General features: G+C 35.1%; 2 protein-coding genes, 1 long non-coding RNA gene and 1 other non-coding gene across 6 annotated transcripts; 1 reads left to right on the top strand and 3 right to left on the bottom strand.

Annotated features, from left to right (window-relative positions):
• Positions 1 to 1,177: 1,177 nt before the first annotated feature.
• Positions 1,178 to 2,343, bottom strand: LOC140016416 (uncharacterized). The gene is made up of 2 exons (XR_011822814.1): positions 2,096 to 2,343; positions 1,178 to 1,814 (listed from the first exon to the last, which is right to left on the bottom strand). It is a non-coding gene; the product is annotated as an uncharacterized lncRNA (long non-coding RNA).
• Positions 2,344 to 8,214: 5,871 nt separating this feature from the next.
• Positions 8,215 to 10,269, bottom strand: LOC113717089 (delta(3,5)-Delta(2,4)-dienoyl-CoA isomerase, peroxisomal-like). 3 transcript variants are annotated; one of them, XM_072070596.1, is made up of 3 exons: positions 9,425 to 10,269; positions 8,483 to 8,622; positions 8,215 to 8,331 (listed from the first exon to the last, which is right to left on the bottom strand). In XM_072070596.1, exons 1-3 carry the CDS (start codon positions 10,083 to 10,085, stop codon positions 8,308 to 8,310), a joined length of 825 nt encoding a protein of 274 aa, XP_071926697.1. In that variant the 5' UTR covers positions 10,086 to 10,269; the 3' UTR covers positions 8,215 to 8,307. The 3 variants fall into 3 exon arrangements, with proteins under 3 accessions (XP_071926697.1, XP_071926698.1, XP_027097540.1); XM_072070597.1 differs by having other exon boundaries at positions 8,215 to 8,354; positions 9,425 to 10,267; XM_027241739.2 differs by having other exon boundaries at positions 8,215 to 8,622; positions 9,425 to 10,263.
• A 366-nt stretch (positions 10,270 to 10,635) lies between these two features.
• On the top strand, positions 10,636 to 11,297 carry LOC113717288 (small ribosomal subunit protein uS14z/uS14y/uS14x-like). The gene has a single exon (XM_027242061.2). It carries the CDS (start codon positions 11,126 to 11,128, stop codon positions 11,294 to 11,296), a length of 171 nt encoding a protein of 56 aa, XP_027097862.1. The 5' UTR covers positions 10,636 to 11,125; the 3' UTR covers position 11,297.
• Positions 11,298 to 13,050: 1,753 nt separating this feature from the next.
• Positions 13,051 to 13,122, bottom strand: TRNAQ-UUG (transfer RNA glutamine (anticodon UUG)). Its single transcript has one exon. It is a non-coding gene; the product is annotated as a tRNA-Gln (tRNA).
• Positions 13,123 to 16,103: the final 2,981 nt, after the last annotated feature.

Here is a 16,103-nt window from a genome sequence, read left to right as displayed (position 1 = left end):
ATCTTGCACGTGATCATTTTTTAAAGGCAAAATTATTAAATTAAAATTTACACAATCCAATCTATAGTCCCTCGCATTTTATAAAATGAATTTTTTTGTCTTTCACATTTTACAAAATGAATTGTTTTATCTTTCACATTTCACAAAATAAAATTTTTCATCCCTTATTAATCATATGTACGAATAACTTATTTTTAAAACTTATGTATATATCTATTTGATTTTGTTTGAACAATACGAATAGCATATAATATATATCTATTTGATTTCGCCTGTTCAAGTGTAATTAAATAGATATACACAGGGCCCTCAGGGGCTTGGTCTGGTGGTTGAGGTTGCTGAAGATGGAGCCTCAGGTCCCTGGTTCGAACCTTGCTGCCAGCAAGTTGCTGAGGGTGGTGAATAGTCTGCGGGATCCACTCCCTGCGGGACACACCTAAAAAAAAAAAAAAAAAAATTAGATATACACAGGAGTTTAAAATAATTGTTAGTTTTTCACTTATATTCACTTCTTTTTACTCGAAACTTGAAACAAAGAAGACGTTTAATCTAAAACATTATCAAGTGTTTAAATCGAATTAAATTTGGATAGAAAAAAAAAAAGAAAAGTATGATAAAAAGAAATAAGTGTTTGATACTTTCAAATTTTAAAATAATCACAACGTAGGAAATTCAACTGTTTATCTTAAAGGTGGCGAACAAAAATTTTAAATTTAAACTGCAATTTGTTAGTATGACCATAGAATTCGAATTAGAACCGATTAATTAGATAATCTTATTACACAATTTAATAAATAAATTATTATCAAAAGAAAAAAGATTGCAAATATTGAATAGATTCACATGGTGAAATCAAATATATATATATATATATGACTTTAAAACAAAAATTATTAGATTTAAACCCACGTATATATTTATTAAATAGCACATATACAATTACAATTAGTCTGTTTATGTGAAATCAAATAGAGATATATTACATGTTATTCGTACTATTCGGGTAAAATCAAATAGATATATATATATGAATTAAGAAAATTATTCGTACATATGGTTAATGAGAGATAAAAAAAATTCATTTTGTAAAATGTGAGGGATTATAAATCGGATTATGTAAATTTCGATTTAACAATTTTGCTCCTAAAAAATAATCACATGCAAGGCACATGATGAATTCCGTTAAAAAAACTAGTCGGAAACTTAGATTGAGACGAAATTTGACCAATATAAATTTATAAAAAATGTAAAATTACACTTTTAAAAATGAGAGATAAGAAAAATCATTTTACAAAATATAAGGAACATTTTCAACAATTTTTCCATAAACTGTGGACAATAGTATGCGGTGGTTCACCAGAGGGTCATGTCTTTAAACTCAGCTCGATCCTAAATCCTCAATCCTCTTCATCAATTCATCGTCCCTCAACTGACTGTTCATCTCTCTGCCTCTCTCTCATGTCTTATGCGGCTTGCTTTAGAATCCTCGTTCGGCCCTTCCCACTCAATCACATTTACAGTTATATTTTTCCATTTCCAAAACATCAATCCAGCTTATGAGTCACCAATGCATCATGTCACTCTCTTACATGTATTTTACATGCAGAGAAGGTGAACTCCATAGAACTCCAACCACCCCCCAACCCTCCCCCATATATCGTAGTCATATCACCCCTTGCAATAGTTTAGAACAGACATTCAAAGAGTGCGACTAAATTACTAGTTGAATATGGTTTAGAGGTAGTTGAACCTTTATTTCTGTATCCCACAGAAAAATGATTCAATCCTCGGATGCTGATTCTGTCTTCCCCTCACTGCAAAGGTATAAATAATGGCGTTAATTTTTGCAACTTAGTGTCCGTTTGTTTGGAATGCAAATATATTTTCCAGAAGATGTTTTCGGCATTAAATATTCCTGGTGTTTGGCAACAAAATATGTTGGAAGATGTGTTCAGCATTAAATATTCTCTTGAAAAATGTTTTACAGCGGTAGGTGGAAAATGATTTACAAGACACATCCATTGAAGTTAATTTCCTACAACTCATCATTCTTATCCGCGCCTAGACATAAAACATCGCATCTATAACAAATCACCTGTCGTTGCGGCTGCAGCAACCCCACCTCTAACAGCGTTCCTCTTGTGCCTGTGACAAACCCAAACGCCAAACACCAATCGCCTCCCACTCTTTTTCATCTTCTCTTGTATTCTTCTTTCTCTCTTACACCATCGGATAAATGTATCTACGAAACTACAGATTATCCAGATCTATAGTAAGTCTTTGCCTTGAGAAGTTTTTTGGGGGAAGAGGAACTTGGAATAGGTGAAGGAGATGAGAATGGAGGAAGATTTTGAGAAGAATAATTCATAAGCATCAATATTAAAGTACTACTATTTTTTCTATTACTTAAAGTTTCTAATTTTTTGGCCTATTTTGGACAACTAAAGGAAATTAAAATGATTAGCAGTCAACATCAAATTGCTATTAGTTGGCAACTTGACTTTATGATTTTAATCCTCAACATTTTGAATTTGAATCATTATAGTCCCCTACGTTTTAAATAGTGACATTAAAGGTTTTAGGATAAATTGAGATGCAATTTTGAATTAAATAGTATTAAATGGGTAATATTCTAGTTAAACTTCTTGTTATTCTTTTTTGGTATTTGTTTCATTAATTCATGTCACTAGTAGTATTTCATATGCCCATTCACTTTTGCATAGTTAGTCTCAAATTTGGTATAATATATATATATATATATATGTGTGTGTGTGTATCTATGTATATGTGTATGTGTGTGTGCGAGTGTATATATATATATATATATATATATGTATGTATGTATGTATGATTGTTTTGCACTATTAATACATAATCGATATTGAGTTTCATCTTTTGTTTTTGTTTTTAGTGATAATTAAACAGCTAATTAAATTCATTTTAAAGTATACAAAATATGAACCATTTGTAAATTATCAAGGTAAACAACTAATTAAGCTGTAAAATATACTAAATATAAACTATAGTATTATACAAAATAGAACTAACTAAGTTGTAAAATCAAGGTATACAAGTATTACAATAAGTATTTGAAAACCATAGAACTGGAACGTTGGATTTTAAGTGGTAGGAAATATAACAAAAAATAAAAGAAAGCTTTTTCAAGAGAAATCCTAAAGGTACTTCATGCTAGTATTCCCTTGCACTATTTTTTATAATTATAACGACTAATTAACTAAGAATTTGAAGCTTACGCACAACACATGCAAGAATTTGTATAGTAGCAACTATAACAAACTTATATTTCAAAACTAGAATTGTTCTTTTCTTCCACTAATTTTTATTTTATGCATTGTCAATATATTGTCATTCAATTGTAACTTATTTAACAGAGAAGTGATATTTATGCTATGGTGATGTCGTGTCATTATGAAGTATTTTCATGAAAGTTTATAAAAATTAAAAATATTTTTTCACATATTATTTCATCTTAAAAACGCTAATTGTAACTACTTAAACCTAGAGGACTATATTGATTGAAACTTCAGATATTAGGGATTAGAAATATAAATTCAAAACTTTTGACTAAGACCAATTTGATTTTGACCGTTTGTTATTATAACTTTACATAAGTTGTCCTAAATTCAGAAATTTTGAAGACCATATTTGTTTGCACCGAAATATTAGGGATTAATCTGATACATAGACCAAATATTGGGGACTAAAATAGCATTTTTTTTCTTCCAATGATTTACCAATCTTTAATTGCATATCATTGGTTTAAGAGATGTGATGAAGCACCCATTCTGAAGCTTGATTTTGACTTTTGGGTATTAATTATGGGAGAAATGGGTGGAATGGTGGCGATGTGGTCGAGCGGTGCACCGCAGTGGGGGCAATGGGCGCAAGTGAAATGAAATTATCGAGGGAATTTTCTTCTTGGGGTTTTCAGTGAATACATTCCGGAAAGCGTGTCGAACATCAGAAAATGAAGGGAAAATAGCTTCTTTTTTTTTTTTTTTCTAGGACAAAGACACATTCGTTGGAAATATTTTCTTTGGGAAAAAAAAATTCTACATTGAAGCAAACGGGAACCTTAGACCGGAGGATTTACCCTGCTAGTGACTTCTTCTTGGCTAGGGATGAAATGCCAAAAAAAAAAAAATAAATAAAAAATCAGCCTTCGAAACTACCAAAGTGCAATTTACATAAACTACCAAAGTGCATATATCAAATCTTGAGATAGTACTATTGGCAGACAAGGCTGATTTTCTAATTGACGAACGAGCAGGAGTAAACCATTATTTAAAGGAAATTTTCTAGAAGAGGCATAGACATTATATTATTAATTAATAGCAAACAATAGAAGAAATTCAACTTCAACAAGGGTGGCAATAATGAATTTCAGAGTTGACCAAGGCATTCCCCATTGATGACAGGAGCGGGCTTTTAAAAAATACAGGTCTCGCTTCGGGGAATAAATGCTGAAGCTGATTTTCAGAGTGGGTAACCTATGCATTGCATACTATAATCCCAAAACGTTATCAAATTAGGCAAAATGACGAAGGGCGACGGCTAAGTCGGCTTGTTTAACCTATGCATGTTTACTGAGTCAAAAAGTATATGCTTGTACACATCAAATTGCGACGTAATATATGCTGAGCCCTTGTTTGGTGTTCAATAACTGTTGGAGAATGCTTTGACGGGAAGCTATTCGAACCTGGACCTTGAGATGGCTGAAAATCCTCTAATGGGCTGGCGAAAATGACCACAAATATTCGAACCGAAACCCTGAGAGACCAGACTAGGGCGCACATGGGGCCGTTCTCAGATGGGGATGACAGAACTAAGGTTGGATCGAAATCCAAAGCCTTGTCGAATGCTCACGCAAGTAGGGTTTCAATTTATGCTGCATCAACTTCTTTTAAGCAATTTGATAGGAGTTTATTTGAGATAATTACTATAGTATTTTTTGTGATGTGATGTATGAAAAATAAAATGGTGATTGAGAAGATAAAATTGTGATTGAAATTTGTGAAGTAAATTATTTTATTTGAAATAATCTCAATCCAAACACTATTTAAAAACCCACTTCAAAACAATAGCCCATGAACAAATTATCACTGGGCTCAACACTAGCCCATGAATTTATGCTGTATCATCTCTACAGAAATAGCCCATGAGCCCATAGAAAGAACCAAAAGATGTGGAGGGTTGACCTTTAATAGATCTAAATTTAAACTGTTAATTTTTTATGCACTGTTAGTAATGATTTTTTGTTTTTTACACTAGCAGCCTTAAATGTACGCTATATATGCATGATTTGAAGTGTAAATTTAAATTTAATGTTAAGTGATATGATTTATACTTGTTGGTGCCAAAAAAAAAAAAAAATTCACTGATAGTATATGAAAAAGTTATCCAAATTTAAATATATAAGTTAAAATATTTTTAAGTTTTTATGGGGGTGACAATTGAAATTTATAATGAATGTTTTAAAAAAATTTTAACTCACCATTTTTAAGGGATAATTTCATAAACCTCCTTTGTGGCCTTTGATAATTTCACTTAGCACTCCTATTTTGAAAAATAATCACTTGCCTCTCTTATTTTTAACATATTGTAACATTATTAATCCCACTTCAAAACATATTATCTAAAAACTCATTTTTGGATAGAGGAGATTTTTTCATTCCAAAAGTGCCCTTTTATCATCCTACTTTATTTCAAAATAAAAAGCACGTGATAAAAGGGTTAAAAATAAAAACAAGCTGTATAAATGTGTAATTTTGACGGATACAATATAACCATAGATATTTTAATGTACAAAAATTTTAATTTTAATAATATATTGAAATTTTTTTCAAGTGAAAAAAGATCATTCCTTTATTGTAAATTGTGTTTTGGCCAATTTGAGGAGTTTTTCAAATTTTTAAAATTTCTTATCTAGATTGATGGCTTGTAAATCATAAAAAAGACAAAATGTTTATGTTCCCGAACTCGTTTGAGGTTTTCTCAAAGACCAAAAATTATTTTTTTTTAATTTAAAAGTGTTTATACATGAAATTAAGGATTTATGAATTGTGTACAAAATTTTTTAAATTTTCTAATGATTTATCCATATCAATGGCTTGATAACTTGAATAAGATAAAATTCTTAAACATAAACTTATGAACTTATTTGAGGTGGTTTTATGGTGCAAAATGCTATTATCTTCATTGTGAAATTCTCAGCAACTTTTATGACTTTTCCAAATTATTTAGAATTTCAAATTTTTATTATATTTCTTGTGTAGACTAATGACACGAAAATTATTAATAGGTCTTTCAACCTTGTTAACACTTTGGAATTCCTAATTAAAAAATCACATCAGTCAAGTTTTAAAAAATTAAGAAATTAACTAGATTTGTGATGTAAACAAAATGGTTCACAAGAAAAGGGCAATGTTGGAATGAAAATATATTCTCTATCCACAAATGAGTTTTTTAATAATATATTTTGAAATGAGTTGGCAATGTTATAAAAAGTAAAAAATAAGGGAGGCAAGTAATATCTTTTGTAAAGTTCAGAGGTACTGAATGAAATTGTCACAAACCTCAAAGGAGGTTTTTGAAATTTTCCCAATTTTTAATTTTATGCAGAAGGAAAATTAAAGTTTTACTACTATAAAACTTGGCCGCGGCCTGGCTAGTTCAGCCGCCCTCAAGGCTCAATGCCCAAAGAGAAATGGTTTAGTTACTTAGAATGGCAAGGCAGCGAAGGGAGGGAGGATCGCATCTCCTCCTTCGATGTTTTTCTACATCCTAACCAATTTCGAAGTGTGACCCGTGCTGTAATGTCCGCCAGTTTCACCCATGGGGTGGTGGTCCGGTCCATATGCAGGCAGCCTCTACGATATCTTTCCCCCCCCCCCCCCCCCATGGAGCAGTGATTCATCTGGAAGCGCTCAGTCGTGCAACTAGGAATACTGAAAGAAAACGATGATGCATCATTGCGTAACCAGGCGGCCAAGGACAGGGGCACCGTATAAACTAAAGGTGAGGATTCCCACAGGACGGGCACTTCCCAATTAATAATATGCAGCAGGACGAAAAGCTTTAAGAAGGCGTGATGGGTCTATGTTTAGCATATCTGGGGAGCACCTACTGCCATTGATTGAGGACACTAGTGTTTTAAGAACGTAAAGAAGGTCGTATTCTTTACAAGCATTGCCATCAAAATTCTCTTACTAAGCTTTGGAAATGAATTCTTGACTTCTGCGAAATCTTCTTCAAGCATGCATAGGTGATTATCTACTTCAAATCCCCACTCAAACACTTGTGTTCTCCAACCGATCTGAATTAGGATACACTCGGGACTTATCTTACGATACGAGGAAGTAAAAGTTCAAACAGAGTGCAGAATCATTACCTCAATTGACTACCCACAAGGACCACAAGAATAAACTCATCCAGACCAAATTCTACAACCCTTCCTCTCAGCAAATTACCCCCTGGACTACGACGATTAGAAGCCTAAAGGATCAGTGTCTGATGCCTTTCAACATATACACACCGGCACATTCAAGACGTAACATTCATTGTTTAACCTGCTCTTAGATGAGGAAGCTAATGCAACGGTAAACGACCTGCCAGCCATCGTATTCACCCACAAGAAGAATTTTACTTATCCTCGTCTTCTTCTCTTTTAGTCCAACACATAGAGGAAGACAATGCATGCAGAACAGTGAAAGAAACTAATCAATGCCTGGATGCATTTTACAAATGAATCCACTAAGATGATGTTTTGAACTGAAACACATCAATTACGTACTTCAAGATTTCTTGAATGATCCTCCACTTCGTGGTTGGTTGATAAAGCTTGATGCGCAAAACTGAACATTCACAAACTCGGTTTCATCATTTGACTTGGCCTTTTACTCCTCCTTGTGACTTTCACTTTTGAATACAAACGAATCAGATGTAACATATTCTGATATAAGTTTTACTTTTGAATGCAACAAAATATCAAGACTTTTTATCAAGACAAAGTTAGGATATATTAGTAACTGCTAATCATCTCGTACATATTTCCTAGTGTATTTCAACAAGGGTAAGGTAAGTACTCGCTTGGTAAACAATTCTCCCACGAGGGTGAACTGTGGATAAGAGTTGCCAAGTTTGATAAAACAGGAAAAAGAAAAGGGAAAAATGAATAGAATAAGAAACTGGAAATTTGCAACCGAAATGAACAGCTTCAATTACCTCCAGATAGGAAATTTCAAGGCCAAACAAGTGTCAGCTCCTTGCATCTTCTTCCTTAAATTCTTACAAAGCCTTCTTATGAAGACACTGAGGAAGAAGCCATAGTTTTACTGCCGAATTACATCATGTCATTGCATAAATTAAATACAGGACTTTAGCAGTAACCTTATGGACCATCCATTCAACTCTAGAGCTTTGCAAATAAAGGTTTCCTTTTCTGGCTTTGTGCAGAAATTACCTCTTTCAGATCATCAGATAGCAGAACAGCAGAATTCCAGGTTGCCACGTAATCCAGAGCTTGATGCAAAGTAAGATCCCTACCTCTCAGCAACACTGCCTTTGTCCCTGTCACAGCAAGAGGAGATTTTGCAGCTATTCCTGCCAGAAGAAGCAGTGTGTTATCATTGAGCAAGCCTGATCCTAGCGTCCTCTTTCATAGTTCATATGGTAAGCACATCAGCCAGTAGATTCACTTTGAAGAGAAACTAATTTCTGGGAACTGGATATCCTCGTTAAGAGTCTTTGTTCCTCATCCAAGAGGAAGGTTCAGTAACTGTTTCCATTCCGGACCCTCACCTCTTTCTTCCTTCCCCCTCTCCCCCAAACAATTTGACAAGCACAAGGAATCGAACTAAATTTCAAAGCATTGAGTGATTTCACTTGCTTAGGACTTGACTTGCATACCAAACCTTCTTAGAAGTTATTAGGCGATTATAAAGTGCAGTGAACAAACTCAGGGCAAGTGGATACTGAATTTCGTTTTGAACAAAAATGAGAAAAATCAAGCACCTTTTCAGCAGCATGAAGAAAAGTGGGGGAAAAAAAACACTACTGACTTTAAGGGGGGGAAGTATTTGCTTTGCACCATCAACATTTCATCATAGGTAACTCCAACCCAGAAACTTCATTCTCTAATACTGGCCAAAATTGAAAAACCATATTGTAGTTAGCATCTACTCTCTCTAAAACTGGTTTCCAGCCATCACTCAGAACACTTGTAACATGAGCATTGTGCATATGGTAAGAGAGAGACTAAAAGCGTGCTTCTTCTGTTGGTTGACTAACATAAAAATTAAATCACTCCAGCACACCATCTGTGGACTCGGCAAATAAAATTAGGAAGGGAATCCTAGTAATCCGAAACTAGTACTAAGTGGCAAAGCGAGAATGCGGAACTTACCCTCAGCTACAGCTCTGACTCCCTCCTCCATAGCTTCCTTGGATGCAAAAACCTTGGAAACCAAACCCATTTCCTTGGCCTCCGAACTTGAAAACCGCCGACCAGTCAACGCCAATTCCATAGCATTTCCAAATCCAACAATAGCCGGAAGCCTCTGAAGGGTCCCAAGATCCGCCGTGATGGCCAAGTCCACTTCTTTCACCACAAAAAAAGCATCGGCCGAGCAAAACCTTAGGTCACAGGCTGTAATGATATCAATCCCCCCACCTACACAGGCACCGTGAACAGCCGCAATAACAGGCTTCCGGCAAAGCTCGATGGCGGTGATGGCGTCTTGCATGAACTTGATATCTCGCCTGAGCTTTTCGCCGATCCGGCCACGATCGGCGGAAGGGAGGCCGGAGGAGATGGAATTGAGGGCTTGAAGGTCGATTCCGGAGCAGAAGTGACGGCCAGCGCCGGAAAGGATGATGACGGAGACGTCGGGGTTCTGATCGAGGGATGAAAGGGCGTGGGGGAATTCGGTGAAGAAGTGAGGTGAGAGAGCGTTAAGGTGAGAGGGACGATTGAGGCATAAATTAAAGACTCCGGAAGAATGAGGGGATGTTGGGATAATTTTGAGGAACTTGTACTTTTCATTTTCTTTCTTGTATTCCTCCATTTCTTCCCCTTGTCCTTGTTCTGCTGATCAGACTAGCGCACGGTTGTTATGAAAAAAAAATGCAGATAAAAGAAAAAGCGAGGGGTAGGAGCAGGAGTGGAAGTTTGGCGGGTAAATTCAGGAATTCTTTTGCAACACCACACCAGTCAACTCCACTTTTCTACCAAAATCGATGATAATAATATACACCAAAATTTTGGTAACGGTAAGTACAACTTAATATTTTATCATATGTTACCATGTCAAGTTTATGGAGTTTGACATGGTAGTAACTCAATTTGTGTTCTTTTTTTTTCCCTCAATAATTTCTCTAACTTTAGTTCAATATTTGATGCAGCGATGACAATTGGGGTGGATGCCTGCGAGGAAGTAGGATAGGACAGGATAGGAATTTCCTCCACCCACTCGTAAATGGAGCGGGGGCATCTCTCTTATTAATTAATTAAATATAAATATTATTATTAATATATCTATTTTTTCATGTTATGTTGAATTAAATTATTATTAGTAGTGTTAATGTTAAATTTTCCTAATAATGATATTAGGGGGTGCTTGGTTTGAGGGTATGGGATTCGGGATTTGGAATAATATCCATTTTAAGTGCTTGGATAATAGGTATGGGATTGAAGATTTTGGAAGGAATTCTAAAAACTTGGCAACTCTCCATTCCCGAGTGAATTAGTGGGTTTTGTTAATTCCTATATTTGATTCCAAGATAAATTTAATAAAACATTTCTTTTATCCACTTACCCTTCATCCTCGTTCAGTCATCCTCCCTCTAGCCTTCCCCCATCAACTCCCACCACTCATCTCCTCCTCCTGCACAACCTCACCCCTAAGTTTAAATCAGTATCAGAATTTGCAGCCGCAATCTCAAGGGATTCAACTTCAACTTGAGAAAGAAACCCCGTCGGCTTGAGTCTGGTGCCACCCCACACAAAGTTCCTTAAATCTGCCTCCTCCGCCTTCAGTAATTAGGGTTGGCTTTGGCAGAAATTAGCAGCCGCTGAAAGCTTGATAGAGAGGAAGACGATATCGAGATGGGACACTCCAACATCTGGAATTCTCACCCTAAGAACTACGGCCCTGGATTTCGCACCTGTCGTGTGTGTGGAAAGTCAAATGGTATTATCAGAAAGTATGGTCTGATGTGCTGCAGACAATGCTTCCACAGCAATGCTAAGGAGATTGGATTCATTAAGTATCGTTGAAGTCAAAGGTCGTTGCCTCCTTGCTAGTGGATTTTGTTAAGCAAGCTGCCGTTAGAGATAAATGGATCCCAAGTTGTTATTTGCTTTGTATTTTGAACAATTTTGGCTGTTCCTTAAATCTGTTTGCAAGCCAACAAAGAAAAAGATAGGGCAAAAATGCAATAATAATTTTGATTCCCATTCCACTAAAAATTATACCAAGCACTAGTTATTTCAATGATACCAGGAGCTTATACCCATACTGATTTTTTATAATTCATTCCGTATCCAATTCCAATTCCGGAGCATGAACCAAGCACCCCCTTAGTAGTAGTGGTGATGATAATATTTGTCTTTTCTAATAATGAAGGAGCTAAGAGAAAAATAAAAAAGATAAAGGTGCTAAGAAAAAAAAGGTGCCTCAAGGTGCGGTGCAAGTTAGGAGCGGAGGGAGAGATATAACGGGGCATACCTAGAACTTTAAACGAATCGAACTACTCGCAAGTAAGTCGAGTCAAAGTTTGATTCGAACTCAAGCAACATTGAGTTCAAACTTAAACTTGAATTCAAAAATATTAAACTCGTTAATCTAGGAGTCGGCTCAAATATATATATATATATATTATTTTTATTTTAATAATAAAATTATATATTTTTTTGTAATGTTTTATTATTTGTTACGAAAAGTATTATTTTAGTTATTTTTAAAAATTAAAAATAATTATTTTTATTTTTTTTAAGCTCGAGCTCGATAAGTTGCCAATTTACTCGAATTTGAATAGAACTAGAGCTTTAAGTTGATAATTCGTCGAGTTTGAGACTTCGAGTTTGATAAAACTAAATCGAGACTTGACCCAACTTGACTTATTTATAGCCTTATGCATGCCCGTCCCAATTCTGCTTTGTCGCCATTTCTAATTAGATCGTTTAACTTTTGCTCATCAACAAAGTTGGAACAAATTCAATGTCAATTAACCTTTTGTGTTCAACTTATTAAGCCTAACAATTACGTGTACAATATTCAATTGCCCCAAGTTTAGCTCTGGGAAAATATAAAAAGATTGAAACTGGAAGAATAATCAACTCATACTAAGCGTGGTTTTGCGGTCCTTACGAATTTACACCAACTTGTCAGAGTAAAGTAGGCTAAACGAAAAAAACAAAAACAAAAAAAGAGTAGGCTTGTTTAGTTCGTAAATATATATATATAACTCATTCTCCATTGAAACTGGATGAATAATCAACTTATACTAAGCGTGCTTTTTACGGTCCTTATGAATTTACACCAACTTGCTAGGGTAAAGTATGCTAAACGGAAAAAAAAAACAAAAAAGTAGGTTTGTTTAGTTCATAAATATTTGTTTATTTTTTTTGTCTATTGTCACTATCTATATTTACTTGTTCTCCTACTCCAACCTATACTAGGGGATGACCCAAGAGAGAAACCACATATGGATTGCATCCATATAAATCAAGGTTTAAATCCTTAATCTCCCACCTCAAAAAGACATGTGATGGTCAACTACTCTAGATATAGTTAGTTATCATAAATGATTAACAAAACAAAAGCAAGACATCTTTTTGGGTTTCTTCTTTTTTTTTGGTAGGAAAGACTTGCATAAAATAAAAGGGGAAAGGTTACAACATAACAATGTATCTGGGGAACTCCCCTCATTTTTTTTTTGGGTTTCTTCAAAGGGATCGAAAATGGAGCTATTTGGCACCAGAAAAACGAAAAATGGGTAAATTGTACAGGAAGGAAATTGGAAACCAAAAGGTCCTACCGGGAGTCGAACCCAGGTCGCTGGATTCAAAGTCCAGAGTGCTAACCACTACACCATAGAACCATTTTGTTCGTAAAATCATTTGACTTATCATAAATCATGATAAAATGTTCATTTGTCAACATTATTTTTCTTATATCTTAATTATGGAAATTTTTTTTAAAAAATTTTATTTTACTGCTCATGGGACTTTTGCGGTCCGTCGCTGGTGCTTTGCGGTGCTAGAAGGAAATAAAAAATAACAAAAAATGGGTAGTAAGAAATGAGTGAGTTGCAGGGGTATGGAATCTTTGCCAGTCGGAATGTTTTCACAGCCAATGTCCTCTGACTAACAGAAGATTAGGGACTTTAGTAGGTGGCACAAATCAACATCAGGGCCTATATCTTATAAACAACCTAGACGCTATGAAAGGGTTTAATGCATCTACCTGAATAGTAGGGTTTAATATAACGGGCCACCCGAATAAAGCGATAATATGCCACCGTTGCTGACAATGCCAAAGAAAGTTTTTACTACTACTCCTACTAAAAAGTACCAATTAATTAATTAATGTCGACAATGTTTCTTCTAATAATCATTAGGCTTTCTAAGACACACTTGGAATACCTCGTACGGTCGTTCATTCAGGTTGGAAGTGTAGCGACCAGACCAGACCTTTTTCTTCTGCTGTCGTCATTTATGATTTGTGGGGCTGTAAGGATCATCAATCACGAGTCGACGCTCACCTCCTGTTAGCCCCTTAGGTTGCGGTCCAGACGGAACGCCCGCGGCCATGGTCAAGTTCGACCAGTCATGGCCTAGGTGGGAAGGCTGAAAGTGAAGCTTGTTGGAAACGAGTGGACAAATATTTGATGATGTTTTCCTAATCTAAGTATGGGTTGGGGAAAGTTGTAGAGGCACCAGATGCCTCTAAGTTAGTTGGAGAAAAAGGGGTGCCTCTACTAACGGTTGTAAGTTTTTCCTTAAGACATATATATAGAGGAATAACTGTGACTAAATCAAGTCAATGCCAAGAGTTGGGGGCCAAGACCACAGAATGACTATGGTTCGGTGGGTTGTTTCGGGTGGTTTCAAGTACTAGGAACCACGGTGTCTAAGATTGCTAAGTGTTGGGGCAAGTTGGGCACGAAATATTGCAGATGACGGGAAACGGGGCGCTCGGAATTGGGCGGCGGTTGCCTGTGCGCGCCAAAGATGAACGTTGGACAGTTGCTGACCGTTGCTGGGAGTTGCTGACGGTTACTAGCCAACTCAACCTTGTTCTTAGTGGGTTCCTGACTTTGTGGACGTTCAGATAAGACCATCGGTTGGATTTCTTGTCAACCGTAAATGTGACTATAAATAACAGGCTAGGCAGAGACTAAAAGGGAGAGAGTCTCAATTAGTGAGAATCACCCTTAAATGTTCTGTACGCCAGGTGTTTGTAGGAATTCCTTATAATCGTTATTGTGAAATACTAGGTTGGCAGTAACTTGCGCGTGTGTTCCTTTTACTTTGCCTAAGTGTTCTACGTTGTTGAATACTTGTGTGCAAGTGAGTTTGTAAGTTGACTGGTAGCGTGGCTTACCAGTGCCATTACGTGTGTGGTTTGTTAGGGGAAGTAAACACCTCGTAACACCTCCCCAAATGCAGATTGCAGAGACTTGTCATCTTTATCAGTTGTACGCATGCCCATGCTTAATTAACGCATAAAAATTACTGCTACTAGTAAGTATGTATATTTGGTTACTCAATTAATTACTACTTTTTACATTTCCCGCTGCATGCATCAAAAAGGAGTAGCAGCAAAAGATAAATTTGGAGAAAAATGATCGAGCAGTGATTGATATCGTCACTTATGATTAAAACAAGTTGATTTTTTCATGTAAACAACGTAATTAAGCTGAAAAAGTGATTGAGCGAGCGATTGATATCGTCACTTATAGTTAAAACAAGTTGATTTTTCTATGTAAACAATTATGTAATTAAGTTGAAAAAATGATCGAGCGAGTGATGTAAACAACGTAATTAATTCAGTTGCCCATGGACAAGAAGGTAATGATTGGCTGATCGGATGGATGTCCGTCCACGTTGGTTTCCCACATTTTGCGGTTCCATTAGATTAGCAACTCTATCTCGATACTTTTTCTGGAACATCAAAGTGGAAGATCATCCTGATAGCGGCGTTTTTCCACTCCTTTTGGGTAACATGGATCAATTACTTGTGATATATCTATATATGCATGCGGAAAAGTCTGAAGTAACGATAGTTATGGTAACGAAACTATTTTTACCTGATATAACAGGTAAAAATACTTTTAGCGACCATTTGATGACCTGTTGTACTGGTCATCTAAATGAAATAGTACCTAAAATGGTGGTTAGTAAGTTTTGCATAAAGAATAGTAAGTTAACTCGATATATTAGTAACTTTTATGTCTCAAAAAGTAAACTTGAATAAATATGGAACTAAATTTATTTTTTATGAAGTAAAATATTACTCTATATCTGAAACTTAGTTTTTGGAGGGTAAGTTTAGTTCAAGTAATAGTAAGTTTTTATAGATTAATAGTAAATATTGTTGATAGATTAGTAAATTTGGTTAATCATCAAAACTTAATAGTTTGTGGCATAAATTTACTATTTTACTTAAAGAAACTTACAATTGTACATATCATTTATAAATGTTATATGTTTGAAGCATTTTAAATATACTATGAAAACTTTTTTTTTTTTGGCATATGACCTTATAAAATATGTAAGAATAATTTGTCATATTTTAAATTTTTTATTACAGGAAAATAAACAACTAAGTTCCCAAAATATTTCACTTTTATTGTTTAAAAAATCTCAACTTGTTGGTTAAATTCAAAATAATTCTATTGTCAAAAATAGTTTTTCTCAAATTAACTTTCATGATTAGATGTGAGATACAAATATGGTAAAATATCTCTCATACATATGTCATGGATATTTTCGACTTTTAGTAAAAAAAATATTTTGTTGTTAAAATAACATTTATCATAGTGTACTAATTATTTTAGGACCATTTTATAGGTGAACT

Source organism: Coffea arabica, chromosome 11c (genome assembly GCF_036785885.1).
Source record: "Coffea arabica cultivar ET-39 chromosome 11c, Coffea Arabica ET-39 HiFi, whole genome shotgun sequence".
Lineage (NCBI taxonomy): Eukaryota > Viridiplantae > Streptophyta > Magnoliopsida > Gentianales > Rubiaceae > Coffea > Coffea arabica.
The sequence above is the reverse complement of the archived record's forward strand: the minus strand, read 5'-3'. Positions and strand labels throughout refer to the sequence as shown.

What these genes read in the sequence shown, in the direction of transcription:
- LOC113717089 (XM_027241739.2), bottom strand. Translation starts at nt 10,085, where the DNA reads ATGGAGGAATACAAGAAAGAAAATGAAAAGTACAAGTTCCTCAAAATT. An exon ending in AGTCAGAGCTGTAGCTGAGG is followed by an intron (nt 8,623 to 9,424) that starts GTAAGTTCCGCA and finishes TTCTTCTGGCAG; the next exon opens with GAATAGCTGCAAAATCTCCT.
- LOC113717288 (XM_027242061.2), top strand. Translation starts at nt 11,126, where the DNA reads ATGGGACACTCCAACATCTGGAATTCTCACCCTAAGAACTACGGCCCT.